We start from the raw sequence: 20,387 nt of genomic DNA, 5'->3' as shown, positions 1-20,387 counted from the left end.
CTGGGAAGGGAGCGTTCAGCAGCTGGGGCTCAGCTGTACGCTGCCATTCCTGTACGCTGCCATTCCCCAAATCACACTCATCTGTGGGTCACCTTCACCCCCAGAATGGATAACAAAGTTTCATTGCAAGTAGAAATCCAGAATCCATGCTCCCTGTTGGTGCCATCTTAGCATTTATCTTATTAAGATAAATAACAATTCCATTTAAAAACTTGTCTTTTGGGGAAAACTGCTGCCTTAAGTTATACCTTGATTTATATTGCTATTTTACTGTATTTGCACTGACTGTGGAGGCAGGTTCCTGCCCCCATGGAAAGGCTCCCAGGATCAAGAAGAACAGGTCCCAAATGCCCTGGAGTTGTAGCACGTCAGATATGCAGGGAACACAAACAGACGCTCCTAAAGGCGTCCCTGAGGTTCCCAAAGCAGAGTGCAGCTGGGATCACCCAAGCTCTGCATCCTTGGCCCCTGGGCTCAGCACTGGCCTGGTTGGAAGAACCAGGATGGAGCTTGGAACGTTGGGAATGTGTTGGGAGCGTGTCCTGCTCCTCCATCCGGTCTGGCACTCAAGCAAACGTGGCACCGTGGTGTGACGGGGCTGTCACATGTGCCCAGGCTGTTGCTGCCCGAGGGACATCATCTCCCCTGCCCCTGGTCCTCATTTTCATGTTCATTTCCTCTCTTCTAAAGGAAAATGTTAATTATTTATCAGAGGCAAAAAGCTGTGTATCCACGTAATGGCCTGGGAGGTGTAGGTAAACACTCACTGCGTTGTTTTGGAAGGTGGAAAGGAAAGAATGACCCTTTAATCTGAGTTATTCATGCTTAGAGAAAACAAAATTTCTGGTGGTAACAGCGTTTAATACATTTAATTTGTTACTTTCGAGAGCTCACTGCACTGTCACCAGTGCCAGGAGGCCGGGTGAAACTTTGTTACCAGGAGTTCAGTGTCTCCTTAATTATAACCTTCTCCACTTTTCATAGCAATGGCTACTTCTCATTTTGGAGATACTTAAGAAATGTTTTGCTCTAGAAAACCCTGGAGAACAGCCAGGTCTCCCTTGGGGTGGAACAGGGTGAGGGACAGAAGTACACGCAGAAGCTGAGGAAGGTGAAGGTGGGAAAAAAGCATCCTGGGCACCTCAGCTGGAGCGTCCTGGTGTTTCCCCATCACTTGGCAGGGCGTGTGCGAGGTGTGAAACAACTGGAAAACAGCGTCAGCAGCAGGGTGTGAACACCAGCCTTGAGCGACTGGAGCCTGTGGCATCCAAATCCCTTCAGACAAAGTGAGGTTGGTGGTATTTTCAGTCTGATTCCTCAGTAATTGAGTGGCGTTTCCAACAGGTTGATGGCTGACAGTGGCTCTGGTTGGGTGTACAGGTGTGTGTGGAGATACTCACTGAAACACCTGCTCATGCACTGACTGAGGAAAAGCCCTGCTCAACCAGGAACTGCATCATTCCATCTTTCCAGGGAGGGTGGTTAGATGAATAAGAAGGTATTGATATCCTGTGACTTATTCCTGCAAATGCCTGGGAATAAGCTACTAAATCACCTCAGGACAAGCCTGCCTGCAGTAGAGATTAAATCAGTATAAACAGGAATTTAAAAAGTGATTTGCCTCCCCAAACCAGCTGCAGAGACCAGGCCTGAAGTTTATTATTAACGTTGGTCACCCAGTGTGGGCTGGCAGAGGTAAGAAAGGTGTTTGCCTGACAAATGCCCTATGCCCTTTCCCACACCACTGGAGATCCCAGCGCCAGGAGCAGTTCTGTGCAGAGCCTAAGAGATCAAAGTCCTATTAAAAGAAACTCCTATCATTTCCTCCCCTGGGAGAGAAGTTCATTGGCAGAGCAAGCGCTCCACATGGGAATTCGGCCGATTCCTTGGACACGGCTGCTTTTGGGAGGGGGTGGGTTTCTCCCAGGGGAGGACGGGCAGCCCGATGTCCCAGCAGCCAGGTGCCATTGGTGTCACCTGCTCCGAGGTAGGTTCTTCATGCGCTCGCTGGGCCTTCCTCCCCCTCCTCCTCCTCCTCGGGCCGCAGCGCTGTTCCCGGGCACTTCCTGCACGGCGCTGTCCGTGGGTGGGGAGGGCCGCGGAGCGATGAGCGATGCCAGCACTAAAATAACCCTCTGGCCGCGCTCCCGCGTCCACGCGCGGCCCCTGAGGCAGAGGAAGAGGGGGAGGAAGGAAATGAGGCCGCCTGACACAAATAACTCCCGGCCCCTCAGCAGCTCCCCCGGACCGGCCTCCCCTGCTCCCGTCCCGGCCGGCCTGGAGGGGCTGGGCCGCCCTCAGGGCTCGATGTCCCTCATGGACTCCGTGTATCCCCAGGGCTCGGTGCCGTCCCTGCGCTCGGAGCGCCCCCGGCCCCCATCCCGCCCCACCACCGGGGGGCGCGCCGGCGCGCCGCCCCCACCACTCCACGCACTACACCTCCCGCCGCACCCCGCGCGACAGGAAGCGAGGAGGCCGCGTCGCCGCGGGGCGCCTCTGGGAGTTGTAGTCCCGCCGGCCGGAAGCCACCGCCCGCCGCGTCCCGGGCCGGCGGGCGGCGCGCGCGCGGCGGGACTACAAGTCCCACCCCGCCCCGCGCGCCACCGGGGCGGCAATGGCGGCGGCGGCGCCTGCGCGCGGCGCCCTCCGTGCGGACCGCGCAGAGTGAATAATAAAGGTCTCCTCGGCGGCGGCGGCGGCGGAAGGCGGGAGGCATGTCCAAGGGCCCGGTGGCGGGCGGCCCTGCCGCGGCCGGGCCGGCGAGCGCCGCCAGCGCGCTGCAGGCGCAGCCCGAGAAGCCGCAGCACTACACGTACGTAGAGCCGGGAGCTTCCCCGCCGCCGCCCGCCCGCGCGCCAACACGCGCCTGACGTCAGCGTGCGGCGCGCGCGGGGGCGCGCGGGGGGACGCGCGGGCACCGGCTGGAACCGGCCTGGGCCGGCGCGGGCCGGGGGCGGCGGGGGGAGAGGGAGGGGCGGGGGATCAGCGACCCCCCCCCGCCAAACCCCCGTGATGCACCGGGGCCGCCGCGCCTCCCCCGCGGGTGAGGGACCCCCGGAGCCCCGGGTGGCACCCCCGGCCCGCGCCCGCCGCTCCCTCCCTCACGGGTGGCACCCCCGCTTGGAGTGGGGGTCGATCCCCCGGGATGTGAGGGCACCCCCGGGTGACACCCCCGATCCGCTCCGCGGCGGGTGAGGAGACCCGCGAGTGACAGCCCGCCACCAACACTAAGGCCCCTCTGGTGACACCCCGGCCCCACGGGCTGTGAGGGGACCCCTGCGTCCCCAGCCCTGACCCTGCCCAGGGTGGGGGTCCGTTCCTCCGCCTGTCACCTCGTGGGGCTTTGAGGGGTTGAGGTTTTTGGTGAGCTGTCACCCAGGGCTGTCACTCCTGTCCTCCATCCCCTGAGCAGTCCCGGGTGTTCCTTGTCACCTGTGGAGGGAGGTATGAGGTGACAGGAGGTCCGCAGGGTCACAGCTTCGGTGGTTGGTGATGGAGCGGGTCCGTCTCCAGGGAGATAAATATGGCAATGACACAGGTGTGTGGAATATCCCCCTTGGAAGGATTACATTGAAATCTGGACAAGCATTTGCCCTGTTCCTGCTTTTCCTGGCTTTGTGCGGGTGTGATCTGGCTGTGCGGGACACACCGGTGTTGTGTGTCACCTCCATCCCTGGAGACACTCCCTTAGGGGACACTTGTTGCTCCAATGTGTCTTTCCTAACCAAAAAATACTGCTTCACTCATTGTCCCAAGGAAACACAACCTGTCAAAGCTGTGTGAAGTTGGCCTGTGATCAGTTGTTGGAGTTGGAGGTTGTGGGGATGATATTCCCATCCTCATTCCCATCCTCTTGTACCATAGGGATAACGGATTGGGAGCGAGCATTATCTTTGTGAGGTGGGCTGGTGATGGATGGGTGTGGTTGGAAATAGGTAATGTGTTCCCCGTCCTTAAAAAAGAGAAAAGTTTGGAACTGTTCTTTGTGAACAAAATACATATGCTGAGCCGTTTGCCCTTATCATTTTACACACTACAAATACTCCTATCTCTGGCTTGTGTCGATGCCCCCACCCAAAGTGAGACGTGTGCTCTGTGTGCTTTTAATTTACCATTTTCATAAGGCTGGAGGTTGAATTCCCTGCATCCACACTGGGATACCTGGAATAAAAAGAGCTTGGAGGAATCCACAGGCATGGATCCATACAACCTGCTGCTGGGGTCACAGGCTACCTGGCACCCTTTCCTTCAGGCTGTTTGGAATTCTATGGCAGAGTGAGGGCTTCCAGACGTTATTGTCATCGTGAAGATCCTGTCATGGTCTTTAGGGATCTTGGGTAGTTTCTGGTGTGTCTACAAGTTTGACAGTTTTATGGGGGAAATGGGCATGGAAGAGTCTGCTGGGAATGTTGCTGTAGAGAAAAAAAGGAGCTGCCTGTAGAGGTGAAGTGACACTAGTGATGGAGAAAGAATCAGTCAAAAGCGAGAAGGAAAACAAGGAGATGAGGTTGAGAAAGTGAGGACACTGGATAGAGGAAGGTGGAGGTGGTAACTTGGCTAAGCATGACTGTGGAAATAAGGATGTCAAGTATTAGGAAAAATAGAGGAAGAAAGACTTCAAGAAATTGAGGAGATTGGGAAAGAGGACGGAAATGGGACAGCGTGGAACAAAGCTGGTGGTACAATTAGCTCCTTTCCAGAGGGCAAAACTTGTGTTTTGAAGATAGATGCTATAAATACTTCAGTGAAAACAGTTGCAGAGGAGCTGAATAACCATAAGTGAAAGATGGTTTTGGGGGCTGCTGAGTGCTGACAGCGGGATGTGAGCCATCCTTTGGAAGTCTAGGATGTGTACACTGGGTCACATCAGACTGTAAACCTCCTCCTGATAACATATGGGAACTTATTTGGTGGTGGCTCATGTGAACAAGTTGTATGTTGTCAAAATGTAAATATTTTCTTCTTTTTTTTTTTTTCCTTAAATACAGTTTGTTTCCATAAAATGACACGAAGGTTACAAGTTGTAAACTCAAGTAAGCTTAATTATCTGCATACTTTGCTGTTCCCTGGGGACAGGCAATCTGGTGCTGGGGATCTCTCAGAAAGTTTTGGTTGTATTTGTAAGGAAATGTTCCAATTTCTGTATTAGCGTGAATTTCTAAACTCTTGGTGTTACTTGCATGAGATTTTTTAGATACTTTGGACCTTTATTTTTCTGTCAGGAAGCTTTTATGTTTACTTTAGATGTGCAGCAAAAGAAAATGCGGGAAAAACAGAGCTGGTGATGCTCTCTCACACCTTTGTCACTGTTAGTTAGCAGAGGAGGCCGAACTTCCATGATTTGTGTCCTTTGGTAGCAGTCGTGGCGTGCAGCTGGATATTCCTGGAGACAAGTGGCTGGTAGATGACAAAGTTTGCTGTTTAATTATGGATGGCGTGCTCCTTGTCTGGGGATCTGGTATTCCGTTTGTAGAACCCGAGCGAGTAACAAAATCCTCCGTGGCTGCTGTTGTGTTCTCCCCGGGTTGCTGGATTAGATGTTCCTGCATGTGGCTGCTTTCTGTGATCCCGCAGCTCCCGTAGCAGGATGAGACCAGCGTATTCCTGGGGACAAAGAGGAGAGACAGCCTCATTCCTGGGGTTCCTGGAGGCTGGGATCAGCTTGGGGTGATGTGCTCTGCAGGGCTGGATGGGAAGCAGATTTCATTTGGGTAGGTTCTGTCAAACCTCAGCTGAGGATTGGTTTTGAAGTGTTTCTCGGCTCTGTCTAGCATGTTTTTTCTGCAGGTACCTCTGGCTTTAATGTCTATCTACTCATGTGGGTAGAGCTTGAGTTGGAAGAAACTGAAAGCAAGTTCTCAGTCACTGGAGCTGTAGGTACAGAGTGCTCTGGGGTAGTTTTGTTTTGGTATGGTTCCTCTGTTTGGCTGCTGGCAGTGTGGTTGGTTTCAGTCAGGCTTGATGCCTTAATTGTGAATTGTAAAGATTGTTTCCACTGCTTGGGTGTTTATTGATCTGGCAGAATTTAGATAAGTGAAAGTGGAGCAGCCCTTTGTTCACTGTGCATTCACCTGAAAGTCAGACAATTTAATAACTCTGCAGGAAAGCAAACGTTCAGGTGCAGATAAATTAACCCATTTAATAAAAAAACAGAGAGTCCTTTCAGTCTGGAGCATTCAGAGTACACACGCTCACAAGCAGCGTTGAAAATACTCTGATTTAGGTGATAAACTCTTTGGGACACAGATTTCTTGTGCATAACCCAAGTCATTGCTACTCAAGACATTTCTCTTGAGTGTGTCCATCTTAAATATGAGCAGCACCCTTGGAAGTGACCTTCAGCTTCCATGTCCTGACCAGCTGTACCCTCACTTGTGATCTGGGTGAGATGCCTGGGAGCACATCCTGTCCTCTTTTGCAGTGCATCAAGATAAGTTTTGTGATTATGCCTTTGCAGCATAAAAGGCAAAAAACTTATCTTTCCTTTTGCACAAGGAGAGGAACTGTGGGAAATTCCTGAAGGATTGATACCCAGTAAGTCATGCTGGAGCTGCATCCACATGGCTGGCTGGACTGTGCTGTAGTGACTGCTGGCTTGTGCTCACCCAAGCTTTGTCTTGCAACCATTCTGGTGCCATTTAGGCATTGAAAGATCAGAAGACTCAAATGAAGGATATTGTAAATGGGGATGAAAATTGAGCTGATGTAATATATAACTAAAATATAACTGAAATCAGAGACATTCTTGTGTCTGCATCGTGCCTTGTCTGGTGGTTTCTTGGCCTTAAATAGGAATTCAGATTCGGACAGCAATGGAAATGTGGGTGAAGAAAAAGTAAAAATACCAAGACCATAGGTGTGCTTCTTTAAAGCCTTATCTCAAAATTGTACATGTGAATTCTTACTCAAAACTGACAGCACTCAAAAACTCACCTCGGAGCATCCGTAGGAACTGAGAGTAATCCTTATCTCCTTATCAGTGGACAGCGTCTTACCACTGGCAGAGCAAACAGGACATGTCTGATCTCAAAGGTGCAGACTGAGTGTCTGTGGGAAGAAAACCAAAAACCAGATGTGTTGCTAACAATTTTTCAGAGTTGCTGTTTGCTTTTCCAGGTCCCATAACATGTGCCTGCACAGTGTGTTAAATTATACATTTGATCTGCTTGAGTTGGGTGGTCTTCACACCCTACTGCATGAGTTGAGGCTTTGGAAATTGTTTTTAGAAACCTTTTGTGTTCTTTTTAAACCATCAGGACTCTTTAAAATAACAAACTGCTGCTATAATTCTGCTTTGATTTTACTGGTGATAACTCTTATATCAATAAGCTGATATGGACTTATACAAGTTACAGAAACTAGCCCTGTTGTTTAAACAAAAAACCCAAACAAACAAACAAAAACCCAAATAACCCAGAAAACAAAAACAACAAAAAGAAACCCAGATGTTTTTAGGTTTCAGATTTGGTAATACCTTTGGAGAAAACACAGAAGATGTGTAATAGATTATATTATTATTGTATTATATACAGTGTAATGTAACACCCTTAGGAAAGCACAGAGGGAGTCAATACTTTTAAACCTGGGACTTACCAGTGGTCTACTACATCATTACCTGTAAATGTCATCTTATCAGGAAAGTATCAGCTGGTTATTATTATTGGTATTTTTTGAGTCTGTGTGAACTTCACTGAATGCATGTCCACTGCCAGCTGTTATTAGGAAGTGTGAATAGTTACAGGAAGTTGGAAATATAAAGTGCTGGAGTGTGAACAGGAAGAGCTGCCTTCACAGTGTGCTCTCACCACTGAACACATGTGCTGAAAATAACATTTTAGATTTTATGGTTCTTCAAGGGCCGAGTGTTGAAAGGCTCCAGCTTGAGGCAGGGACTGGTGAGGGCATTCGGGCCCAATCTGTGCCCCAAATGTTTTGGGGCAAAAAGGAGTTTTTCCCTCCTATTGAAGTGGGGCTGGACCTGTGGTTTGCTTGCTGCACTCCCACTTCTTGAGTACTTCTGGATATCAGTCTGACAGGGAATTCACATATGGATAACTGCTCTAGAGGTGTCATAGCAATATTTTGCAGAGCAAAAAGCTTCATGTACTGCTGTGACATTCTCAGAATTAGTTTTGGTATGGCAAGGTTTGGTGTTCCAAAAATCCAAAACTCAGTGAGAGAGGAGAGGGGTTCAATGGTGCAGAATTGTTCCAGTGTGGAAGATGGTTCTTTAAGTTTTCATGTAATAAAAAGTATTATGTTGGTGATTATATGTTGCTTACGTTAACATACAGGATAGTTTCTTTGTGGCATGGGAGGCAATGTTAAGGTTAATAATTGCTCTAGAATGTCTAGGACTTGCTGATTCCGTAGATCCCTCCCAATTCCATTTATTCTATGATCCTAAAATCCTCAGACCTTGGTCTCCCATTATATCAGTTTTTATCATTTTGTAAGTTTATGTGTTGTCTAGCATTTTTTACATCATATGGCTTTAGTTTAAGGAACATTCTGTTGGAATTCCAACATTTTATTGTCTTTAGAGCTATTCTTCTTCCAAAAAAAGGTTTTACTATCTTCTGGGAGCAGCTGAAGCACTGATCCTTCTTGTTCCAAGGGGTCTGACCTGTGTCCTCGGCAAAATCTTCCTGCAGTGCATTCCAGCATCCCTGCCTGGCTGCTTGCTGCGTGTCCCTGCCCCTGTGACAGCGTGGCAGCAGGGAATGTGTCAGGACATCCGTTAATCACACTTATTGTGTGGCATATTAGCATGAGCTGTCACTGGGGACTGTGTTAATGCACCCGGCTGAGCCTGGGCAGGGACACAGCCCTTCTGTGGTCCCTGGTAAAGGAGCTGTAATTTCTGAGAGAGGAGCAAAATAAAGAGGCAATAATATCTTTAATTGCTGTGTTGAGGCTCGTGGAAGCCTGCTTGTCAGGACATGAAGAGCCACGTTCACTTTCAGAAGATGCTGAGGAGGGGTTTTGTTCCTTCCATTCTTTCTGCTTTTAAAAACTTCAGTGTTTTTGAAAGCAGCAGAAATAGGCTGAAAGAGATGTTGAGAAGTTACCTGGTCCCTTTGCCCAGAAATCACCTGCATCACTTCAGCTAAGATTTTTTTTTTGAGTCTAATTGTCATTGATTTTTAATATTGTATCAGTTTCCACTTTAAACTGGATTTTGGTGAAATTGTGAATTATAAGAGGGAGTAAATCACAGCGGTTTCTGTCTTATAAAGAATTTATATACTCTATAAACTTTCTCTAATGTTCAGCAAATCAGATATAGCACTGTTCCTGAAAGCTGTGTGTGCACAGAGCCAGCCAGCAATTCCCCCCCAGTGTCCTAAATTAATGGGTGGTCACGTGCCAGCAGGCTGTGGAGCAAGTGCTATTTCTTAGCTACCTTTTGTCCCCTCTAATTTATTGAGAGCGAGTTTGTCTTTTATATCAGGCCATCAAATACATGGAGCCTCAGCAGAAGGGTGCAGAGGGAGATGCTAAAGGCTTGTACCTTCCCAAACTCCTAGTGATGACAGCCAATTTAGATGCTTGTGATAATTTTCTCAGCAATCTCTTGTCTTGTGTATTTTGATCAGTGCTTGATGCAGTTAATGCCAGCTTGACATTTGAAATATCAGTTGGAATGAATGTTCCCTTGAAATGAATACCAACAATTCCTTCTCTCCGTTAGTTCTGGTGCAGCTTCTGACTCACAGATCCTCACCCTGCTGTAGTATTCATTCAGGTTTAGGAGGTGATTGGTACAACAAGGAAAGTTCTAGGTTTTATTGAAAATAAATATTTTAAGCAATTTTAAGCGCTAATGTGCAGTGATGGCAATAAAGGAGTCAGATCACTGGAATGCTCAATACTGGCCTGATTCTTATCTCTTGTTAGAAGTCAGAGACATTTAATTGATTGAAGTTGTCAGAACAACTCTGGTAGAGAAGAAACTTGCACTTGTTTGTGGTCAAACAAGAAAAATCTCATACCATCTCTATCTGTTTGTCAAATTGGCAAATCCATTTCATCAGAGCATACACTGCCTTCCTAAGACTGATGACACTGTTAAGTGCAGCTAAGAAATTAAGGTGGGCTGGCTTTTTATCATTGTATGCCAAAAATTTGTTTTGATTAATATGCAGCCATGGCCATATGAAAAGAGAATTAGTTTTTTGAAACTATTCTGGATGAACTTGGAACCAGAACTTGGCGGTTGGAATTGGATGATCTCTAGATTTCCAACTCAAGCCATTCTATGAGTGGCTGCAAATATGAATATCTGCCAAAAAAAAAAAAATTAAAGTCAGTATTATTTGTTAATCCTTTGTCTTCAGCATGTCACCACAGCTCAAAAAGAAGCTGTCAGTCCATACCCAATGTACTCTGAGGTGATTTTTTTTTTCTCTAAAGTTTTCAATAGACCATGAGTTTTCATTGATGGCACTTGACTGTTACTGTCATAACAGAAATTCAAACAGCAGATGCCTGAGGACTACTGTGCAGCTTTACAGCAACAAAAAAAAATATTGTTTGCACATTTAAAATATCATGAGAGTGACACCAGATTTATCAGTGAATTGATTAGAAGTGAGAGGCTGTGGCATAGTCTGGGGTTTGCCTGCTTTCCCCTTGGAGGAGAGCTGGTGTCACCATGCAGTGGAGCTTCTTTGGACACCAGAGTGTGCAGGACATTTATTCAGAGGTGTGCCTTCTGTGTGGAGTGTCTAAATCGAATCCACTGGGCCACAGCAGGCACAGATGAAGTCTGATTTGAGTGCTGAGTGGAAAAGAAAATCGATTGAATGGTTGACATTGATTCTTCAAAATCAACCAGTAAGGGTTGGCTTTTATCTTTGTTCTGGCACATGGGTTATGGATGCAGGTTCATGCTTGTTAGATAATCACCATGTTTTGTTTCAAACTCACAGCAGAAACTGTCTGTTCACAAATGAAAACCTTTCCAAAGAGGCTGGTGCAAATCTGGTTGGTGTTTAACCTGAGAAGAAGCAGATGCTATTTAATTTCCAATGGAGATTGGGCTGGGTGAGAGCACTATAGAGCTGTCATGTCATGTGGAACTTTGGTTGTCTGGTTTTGGTCCTGTGTAAATATAGCCCTTCAAACAGCTCATGTTCTGGCTTAAAACTATCATGAGTGTGGGGCTGCAGCTGATCTATGAGCTGTGTGTTAAATCATGAGGGTCTTGGCATGGCCAGGAGAGGGAAGGCTACTGTGCTCTGTTTCCAAAGCTCCCCTTGTGAGACAAGATGTTGAGGCTTAGCTGGCTAAAAATGCTCATAACAATCTGCAGCTGAAAGCCTGAGCTGTGGAACGGCTTGTATGGAAATAATATTTTTTCTGAATTGGCCATTATGAATTCTTGCATGTGGGATGTTTTGTTTTAGGGAACTAGCAGAGTGAGTAACACAAGTTTTCAAACAGCCCAGCCCTGTTCCCAGCCTTCCCTGGTATTTCTACAGTTGTAAGCCCTGAGTAGGCTTTGTGAGAGAAGTACAGTGTGGAAAAAACCTTTGCTGATAATTGGAACTTTAATTTTTGCAGCACAGGACATCGGGGTATTTTTCAGACTTTAATTTGTTGTACCAAGCCTGGTGTGTGTTAACCACACTTGGGCTCTACCTTCTACAAACACTGACTCTGGGATAAAGAGGCATCATCCATCCCATCATAAGAGATGAGATAATAAAAGTTAATATATGAGTTAATAGAAGAGGGAAAATTTACCTGTCTATAAGCTGAATAAATGACCATAACAGATAAGTCTGGAGATGGATGTTTTTTTTGAAGTAATTAGTAGTAAAATATTTAACTGTTCATATTTAAGCATATGTTGGTATATTGTGCTGACAACTTGAGCAGTGTGCAGCTGTCTGGATGCAGTGAGCTCCAGTGTTTGCCCTGCAACAGGCTCAGCCCACGTTACTGAAAAATAATTATTTCCATATGATCCTGTTTTTTCATAGACTCAGCACTTAAACAGGTGCTGTAGGGAAGGATTAATGACAACTAAATACTTGTGGAACAAAAACCAGCCCAGAGAGGGATGAGGGTTGTCTCAATCAGGGTGATCCATGTTTGAAAACAGGAGAGCGTGCTTTAGCCACAGTTTACATAAACTAAAGGTATCAAATTGCAAATATGTCATTTAAACTTGGAAAATAGGCTGTGTATTTAAAACATTGCATGAACTGCCTAAATATTGAGTTAATTTCGAGGTCATGTCTAATGCATATTCATTGCCAAGTAATTTGGGAAAAAAGGGATAACTAACTCAAGGAAATGTAAATGTAAGTTCAGGGCTTTATGCAGAATTCTGGATCTTAGTGAATGGCTTTTAAGGAAATGCATCTGAAATGTAATGCCATTAAGTGTTTGCCTTTGCCAGTGCTTGGGTTGTTTTAATTAAAAAGGTGAAAGCTCTGTGTAAACAAATACTTGTGTTTGAAATGGGTTTTATTATGACTTGGTTATATACATTTCATGGTCTGCTGATGCAACAAGTGCCTGCTTTTTAAAGACAGCATGCCACCAAAAAATGACTCAAATTGCTTTATTTGTCGGGTTTTGAGTGGCACAGCTCGAGGGGTGCCAAGCAAAGGGATGCACAGCTCCTGGGAAGTCTGAGCAAGCACCTCTTCCCCATCACCCACGGACAGGAACACGGGGGTGACTTGTGGAGCTCATGTCTTGGCTGCTCACAAGTGTGATAAATGTGTGTTTTATCAAGTGAGCTCTGGCTTGAAAGCCTTGATTTTTGTTCCTCATCAGAACAGAGTGTTGATGAGCTTCTCGACTGCAGCGTGGCATTTCTCTCCAAACAAAGCCATTTTTGCTATAACTGTGGAAACTGAACAATGTTTTGCCTGAAGCTGGTGCAAATCTGTCTTCCCATGATGGGCCAGCACCACACTTCTCTGTTTTCCCTTCATTTTTCAGTGTAGACAAGGCACAACTGTTTCTCTGACTTTTTCCTTCTAATTGAAAAATATCCTGATGGTTTCTGATAGTTGCCAACATGTGTTATTTTTAGCCTGAACTTTTGCAGTCACTCAGTTATCTATGAAGTATTGGTAATATAGAATTCATCCATCATGGCTGAAATAAATTCACTGTGTTCTTGTCCAGCCTGTGGTCTCCTTTGAAATCCAGAAATGGAGCTCCAGTAGGGATCAGGTTGCTGTTGAATGTGACTGTGTGCATTTTGGTGTGTTATCCTCTGTTTCCTGTAGTCTGGTAAGTTTGTATTTTACCTTCTGCAGTACGCTCTGCATTTCCATTTTTTTTGGAAGCATCCATCTCAACTTTGCTTGCTAAGTCATTCAGATACTGAGGAAATGGAAGAGTTGAGTGCTGCCTACTTACTTCTATAACAAAAACTGGGGGAGCAATAGGTTATGGATGTGAGCAGTGTCATTTTGACCACTGAGGTACACAATGAGTTATATGAAGTCTTAAAACAAAAAAAACTCCACAACCAAACAAACCCAACTCCATGCATCTGTAATAAGTCTCTCCAACTCTCACTTTCTTTATTTGCCCTTAGACTGACATTGTTGTCAAGCTCTAATGGAGGAGGGGAAATCTAACAGCTTTAAAATCACACACTGCTGTCTGCTGTGTGACCTTTTTCCAGTTGATGGTTCAATTTATTTAGGTGATAAAGAAAACACTGAGGCATGTGAAGTCTATCTTCTTGACAGATCTGAGCTTACTGAAACTTTTTTCTCATCCTTTTCTCCTTCCTCACATTCACAGTCAGCCTTTTGTTTTTATAAAGCGATCCATATATTTTTCTTTTAGATTTAAATGCTTTCTAATCTTTTCAAGGTTTACAGAACTGCACCTGACTGCTGAGGGTGTGGAGAGGCAGATGGACTGATGGTTGTGGTGATGTCCTGAGAGAGAGATGTTTGCTTTTTGTGCTGAGTGGTGCATGGTGTATGAAAAACGCTTGGTGTGTCAAATGTGAGGGCTTGGTCAGGTCTATGATGTTATTTTTCTAAATACCATTAAATGTGGTAAAAGGGGAACTATCCAGTATTGGTGAGCCACTGTAGCTGATTGACCTCATCTAGTGGGTGAGCATCCCTGCCCATGGCAAGAGGTTGGGAATAGATGATTTTTAAGGTTTCTTTCAACCCAAAACATGCCTTGACACAGATTTCTGGTAGAACTTAATAAGAATTTCTCCCAAAATTATGATTAAAACTTTGGAAATTGCTGCTAAACATGTTTGTTATTGTTTCATGTTTAACAGTGATTCATGTGAGACTCTGTTTCAATATTAAATTACATCTGCCAGTCAGTAAAAAATATTTATTGAAACAGACTTGTCTCAACTTCTGCTCTTACTAGAAGGACACTAAACTTTGCAGAGCTGTAAACCAGGCTGCTGGTGGTCTGCAGCTACTGGCTCGACTTGTGCCACCCCTAGGAGCAAGGAACTACAACTACCATGAAGTCAGGTTATTTCACATCTTTCCTCCTAAATTCCAAGAAATCTTGAGAGTTTAAGTAAGCTTTGTGTTGAAATGCCAGCATTTCCTAAGACATTGTGTGAGTGCTGGTATAAAACTCTCCAAATTATTTTGGAATAACCCTATTCTTTAACTACCTGTTTTTATCTCACTTTTCTGAAATATCTCCCTTGCCCCAAGAGCAAAATCTCCTGAGCAATGTCAGAGCTGCATATCATGGGTTTTCTCTATCAGTAATATGTAAAATGAAAGGTGTATTAGTAGGACTTTTATTGAGTATCCTGTTGGAATAAGTAGATTCTGTCATGCACCACTGACTCATTTCAATTGGAATACCACAGTTCAGTAAAAGAAAATAATTGAGTCATGGGTTTCTTACTTAAAGTGTGTCTGATATCATCTTTTGCAATAAAATTTTATGAGGGTGAAATGAATTTAGAGAGCTGATTTAATATGGACAGCTCTTTTCCTCTGTGTTGGGGTGGCTCTCTGAGCTTAAGAAGAAAATAGCAGTTTTGAAAATATTCCCAAAAGATAAGCATTATTGAATTAGAAATATCAATGTCTATAGTTAAATATTTTCTCCTGGGTTTTGCAATGCTGTCTATTGAACAGGCAGTCTGTTGGATAAGCACACCCTGGTTTGCTTCAGATAATTTTATCTGTGTTAGCTCAAACCACTAATTTAAATTTTTAAGTGAAGCTGGTGGGATATATATATATAAAGTGTGTGTGTGTGTGTGTTTGGTTCTGGGTTGGTTTTTTTTTTAACCTTTCCTAGCCCTGAATTAGGAAAACTTTCTCCATCCCGCTGTCTGGACAGATCAGTGCCACTCAGATCTTCCAGAGGAGGAAAGCTGATGAGCAGCTGAGAGCAGTGACCTCTCAGACTGCATTTTTCAGGAAGAATATTAACTAAGACCACCTGAGACTTTACAGAGGGGTCCATGGCCTCATGCAGTCCTATCTGAAACAGCAGGACATAACTGATAGAAAAATGCCAGCAAATGTCCCCAGCATTGCCGTGTACTTTTGTGCCAGTGAAATGGCATTTTTGCCAGTGTAATATTTTGAGAGAAGGCCCACATTACTAAAATAAGTGGTAATGGCAGAAGAACATTTTCTCCCTGATATCTGAAATCTTATCAGGAGTGTAAGACTTGGTTTGAAGAAAAAAAACAGAACAAAACAGGAAAAAAAAAAAAAAAACCTAAACCAAAACCCAAGACGAAACACACAACCTAAAATTTAATTTGTAGATTTCTTGTTAGATTTGCCTCTGGAGCCTCTTCTGGACAAGTGGCTGAGAATCTCTATACAGCCCTAAACTAGTAATTTCTAATATTAATGCTAATATCAAAGTGCAGTGCCCACAGCAGACTTCACAGGAACATCCCAGACCTGGGCTGGTTTGCTGTGACCCAGGAGCAGCTGTGGAGTGCCCGTGCCCCGAGTGAGAACCTGGTGTAAAAGCTACTCGTAGTTTACACTGGTGTGATACCAGACTAGCAGTGCCTTTCCCCAGGTGCCACAGCAGAGTTTCAGGGGTGTAAACACACCCCCACCCGTGTGTGGAATGTAGATGATGGTGGTGTTAGATCTCACTGCTGCCCTACATTTGCAGACCGTGTCCTGGGCTGGGTTAGCCAGACTATCATGGTTATATTATCTCATTATCTCAGGTTTTCTCCCTGCTGTCATTCTGCTGCAGAAGGTTCAGGTCCTGTTTGTGATCCTCTCTTTGGACTCAGGAGGAATTTGGGCAGAAAGGGGGTTGATCTGGAAGAGCAAGAAGGGCTGCAAAGGAGAGGAGCTCGTCTTGGAACCTACATAAAGATGTCAAACAATGCGAGGGATGTTGGAAGTAAAGCAGAGCCTGGCTTTGCATCACAGAAGCTACAAGAGTTTTGTGGAGTTGGTTTTAATCTTTTCATTTCCTTGCTCCTTGGTACTGTTTCTCTCCCTGGTCTTTCTGATCCCTCTGTTACAAAGCAGAGGCTATCTTGGCATCAGTGTGCATCTTCCAGTGACTTCTGGGAGCTTTGGGTTAAGGCTTTTATGAGGAATTTGGAGCTTAGCTGTGCATTAGCAGCACATTTTCCTGAATTGAGCTCACTCTACTTCATGTGAAACTAGGGTCAAGTTTGACAGGAAACTGCAGCCCTGGAAGCAGGATGGATGCAGGAATCCTGTCAACCCGAGTTGCTTGAGCACACCAGTGTGAACCAGAAAAGCTGCAGAAAAGCAGGAATTCTCTGCACTAGGTGGCAAGGAGGGGACCAGGACACAGCTGCAATTGTGGAGGACAAAAATTAAAACTTCTCGGTTAAAAATTCTTCTTGGGTTCTCGCTTTTTTTTTTCCTCCTTTTTCCTAGGTTTGAATTTTTTAATTCTTCCCCCACTGCACTCATCTTTTTCATGCAGCTTCCAGAGCAGGTTCCTGCTCCATTCCTCCAGGGCAGAGGGGGAACTCCTGCAATTCCAAGCTGCAGAGGTGAACACTTGCTACGCTGCCCTGGAGACTCGAGCTGTTAGTGGCAATTAAAGACAGTGAGCACCTCCCCACTAGTGTAAATAATTGCAGAATAATCACTGCCCCTTCCCTCATCCCAGAGGAAGTAGAATTTCAGCAAAGTTGCATTGAGGTTTTTCTGATGCTTTGCTGCTCCTGTTGGTCTCTGGGAGTTCCTAAAACTACTCCAAGAACCTCTCCTCTTGTTTTCCTAGGGAAAAAAGCTTATATTTCCAGCAGCGTCCATCCTGTTTGACAGCAAGTTCAGCTCGGCCTGGGGACTTTGAGCTGCATTGTTCTTGTCCTCTTTGTTTAGAATTGCATTAATATTGTTTACTAGGGCTCATAAATGGTAACATTTCCTCCAGGAATCTGGGTGTTGTTGTTGATGTTAATGTTGTATCAGAAGACAGTGCTGTGTGCTTTCCACTTTTTAAAAATTATATGGGTATGAAAGAACAGCATATACTTTTTTTTTTTTTTTAACAAAAGAAATATGGAAGTAGCTCCAGTATAAAATAGGGGTAATAATTCTTCTGCCCCTCAAGTGAGGGCTGTGGAGTTTCCTGAGAGGAGAAATGCAAGTTATCGTTGCTGGATTTCCTGTTCCTGTAGAGACACAGTGTTTGGCTGACATGCTGTGAAATGTGTACCAGTCATCAATGTGTTTTCAGCTTTGAGGGTCCTTCTGAAATTCCTTTTTTCATCTGTTCTGGGAAAAAAAACCAAACTACGGAGACCATTGACACCAGAAGGATCTGTCATGATAGTGTTCTCTCTGTTTTGTTTAGAGCTGTTGCAAAGAGGCTCCTGAAATATTAATGGCTTTCTGATTTGTGAGACATCACATTGCAGTGGTGCTGGCTCTGTATCCTCTCTGTGTTCCCAAAACACACGTGGTTTTAGAGGCCTTTTATATATTTTAATACTAAGTGGCTGGTTGAGTGGTCTGTGTTCTCCCAGAGGAGCCAAAACTCACTTCATGGATCAAGAAAATAAAGGGCTGCAAGGCAATTTACCATTCAGGCTATTGTGGAGGAGGGTGATTTAAAACGTTGTAGTGGCTTGGAAAAAAGGAAAACCCAAAGCAGTTATTGAAAGGCTTGAAATGACTGAGTTAATGTGACAACTCTCCTTCCCTCAGCTGGGTCTGTTGCAGAGGTGACTGTGCACAGTTAATGCTCAGTGGTACCTGTTTGCAGTACTTGCTTTGAAATTAAGAGTGAGACATCATTTATTTAATAGAGACCATTAAGAAACGACTTTCTGATGAAGCAAGTTAGGTGTTAAACACTTTTCAGGTGAACCATTTACTTATGTAATTATCTCTCATTAACATTACAATAAATGTTTCTCCAGGGAGTTTAGCCAACCATGAAATGCAATTAATTTTCAAATACTCTTCAGCAACAATTGAGACACTAGAGACCGAAATCCCTAGTCAGTGTGTATGTTTTTAAACTTCCCTGCTGAAGGGGGAAGCAGCTTCAGCTCAGCTGATTGTGGAGTTGTTAAACTCTCAGATTTTTAAGTGTTTCATTTGGGTCTGTTATAAGTGTGTTGTGCTGGGCGCGATACTCAGGTTGTGTAAGCCTGGTATCTCCCCTTATTTTCCAGAGCACTGAGGAGGTTGAGGATGGAGGAGTTAAAATGCTCTCAGTTTGTCTCTGGGATTCTGGTTTCTGTGTGATACCTGGGGCTCGTAGCCAGCCGTGTTGTTGTTTGTCCATGTGTAAAATGGGAGTAACACAAATCTCGTGTCTCTAAGGTGTGTGTGGAGGTGTGTAAGTGGAAACGACTGGTTGGTGACTGTATCCTCTGTGGACAGGATCGTCCTACTTAAGGTTACTTAATTCACTTTCTAACCAAAATGTTGTTACAGTCACTTTTGTTCCAAGTCTTCCTAGTATCTGATAAAATAATCTGTGGAATTCTGCCTTCTACAACTACTTGGTCCAACAGTTTAGAGAGCTTTTTGAGAATGGATTAATTTACCATAGCTTTTCGTTTCCAGATTAATTGTGGCTGAAGTAAGGATCTCCGCGTGAACAGAGCTGGATTTTCAAATGGGAAAAGGAGCAAAGTATTGTTGTTAGCCCTCACCTATGCCAAGCAGACCTGGTTCTGCAGCTGGCTCTGGTTTTTCTGCTGTTAAGCCTTGGCCCCCAGTGCAGATACTGTTCCAGCCACTCTGGATTGCAGGGGACAGATGGGCTTGGGTAGAGAAGGGCTTACAGCCGGCTGCAGAGGCTTCCAGCCCTGGGTGTTCACAGATCCCAGGCAGTGGAACCTGCAAATCTCACATATTTAGAGTTTGAAGAAGAGAAAGAGCTTTTATTCTTTCATGCTTGCAAAATCCAATGTAGGAAAGCTCTTGCCACTGATACTGTCTCTTCATAGCAAGCAAATAAAACCACTTGGGTTAAATCTGTGCATTTTCCTGAGGCTTTCTCCTCAGCTGAGGTAAAGAGGAAAGGAGGCTTTATTTACAGATGTTGCTTTCAGAATGAGCCTAGCACTGTGATACTATCTATAAATACATCTTTGGGCATCAGACATCTTTCCATTTATTTAGAAACAGGAGATAAAGACTGTCTGACATGGGAATGAATTCCTGCACTCCTTTTGTTGCCTTGGAGAACATACGCAATTTAAAATGAGTCCGAATCTCCTGTTATATCACCCTGTTGCTTCCAGCAGAATAGTTGTATTTTTTTTTGACCTACAAATCTTGGTCCTCGCTGTTTACACTGACCTCTAAACATAAGAGACCAGAATGCTCCAGGTTTTCTGCCTTGTTCCTGAATGTGCCTCTGAGACCGAACTTGGTGGGATTCGGGTCTGAGCTCCTGGAGCTGTTTGGATATTCCCTGTAAATACGGGGCAGCCCGTGGGTTACTGGTGTGGATTTTGTAAGCACCTACACACAGATCACAGTCAGATCATTATGTTGATCTAAACCATTTTGTAATCCTCTACAATCTGGGTTTAGAGACTGTTATTAGTGTCACAAATAAAAGCTTGTGACTTCTTTAGTTCTCGGGATAAAAGAAGCCATGTACTTTCAGGGAATTACATATTAAAATTAAAGCAGCATAAACATGTGGGAGTTTGAGGATAGTTACCCCACTTTGCAAGAGTGAGATCTGAATTCATATGACTGCAAGAGAGAAATTGGTTAATTTTTATTTCATAATTGAGCATGTACTGACAAAGCAGAGCTAAACCAGGAGGATAAGGCATAAAAGAGTCTTTTAAAAGTCTTTCTTTCTCAGTAACTTGAAGCTTTAAGTGTGGCTCAAATAAGTGTATTCTATTTGGGGTTTTTACTGTTTTGTTTGTTTGTTTGTTTTTTAACTGAACATGTAGG

The 20,387-nt window shown here is 44.8% G+C and overlaps 1 protein-coding gene across 6 annotated transcripts in view; it reads left to right on the top strand.

Annotated features, from left to right (window-relative positions):
* The first annotated feature begins 2,600 nt into the window (after window positions 1-2,600).
* Window positions 2,601-20,387, top strand: part of UNK (unk zinc finger) — a 41,976-nt gene continuing 24,189 nt past the window's right edge. For 2 of the 6 annotated variants that reach the window (XM_021541671.3, XM_077787349.2), the window contains exon 1: window positions 2,633-2,812. In XM_021541671.3, the coding sequence (XP_021397346.1) occupies window positions 2,715-2,812 (98 nt within the window). In that variant the 5' untranslated portion in view covers window positions 2,633-2,714. Of the gene's footprint in view, window positions 2,813-20,387 lie in introns of all 6 variants that reach the window. The other 4 variants (XM_085556983.1, XM_021541669.3, XM_085556982.1 and 1 more) reach the window with 3 other exon arrangements.

This window comes from Lonchura striata, chromosome 18, assembly GCF_050655825.1.
Source record: "Lonchura striata isolate lonStrDom1 chromosome 18, ASM5065582v1, whole genome shotgun sequence".
NCBI classification, from domain to species: Eukaryota; Metazoa; Chordata; class Aves; order Passeriformes; family Estrildidae; genus Lonchura; species Lonchura striata.
The sequence above is the reverse complement of the archived record's forward strand: the minus strand, read 5'-3'. Positions and strand labels throughout refer to the sequence as shown.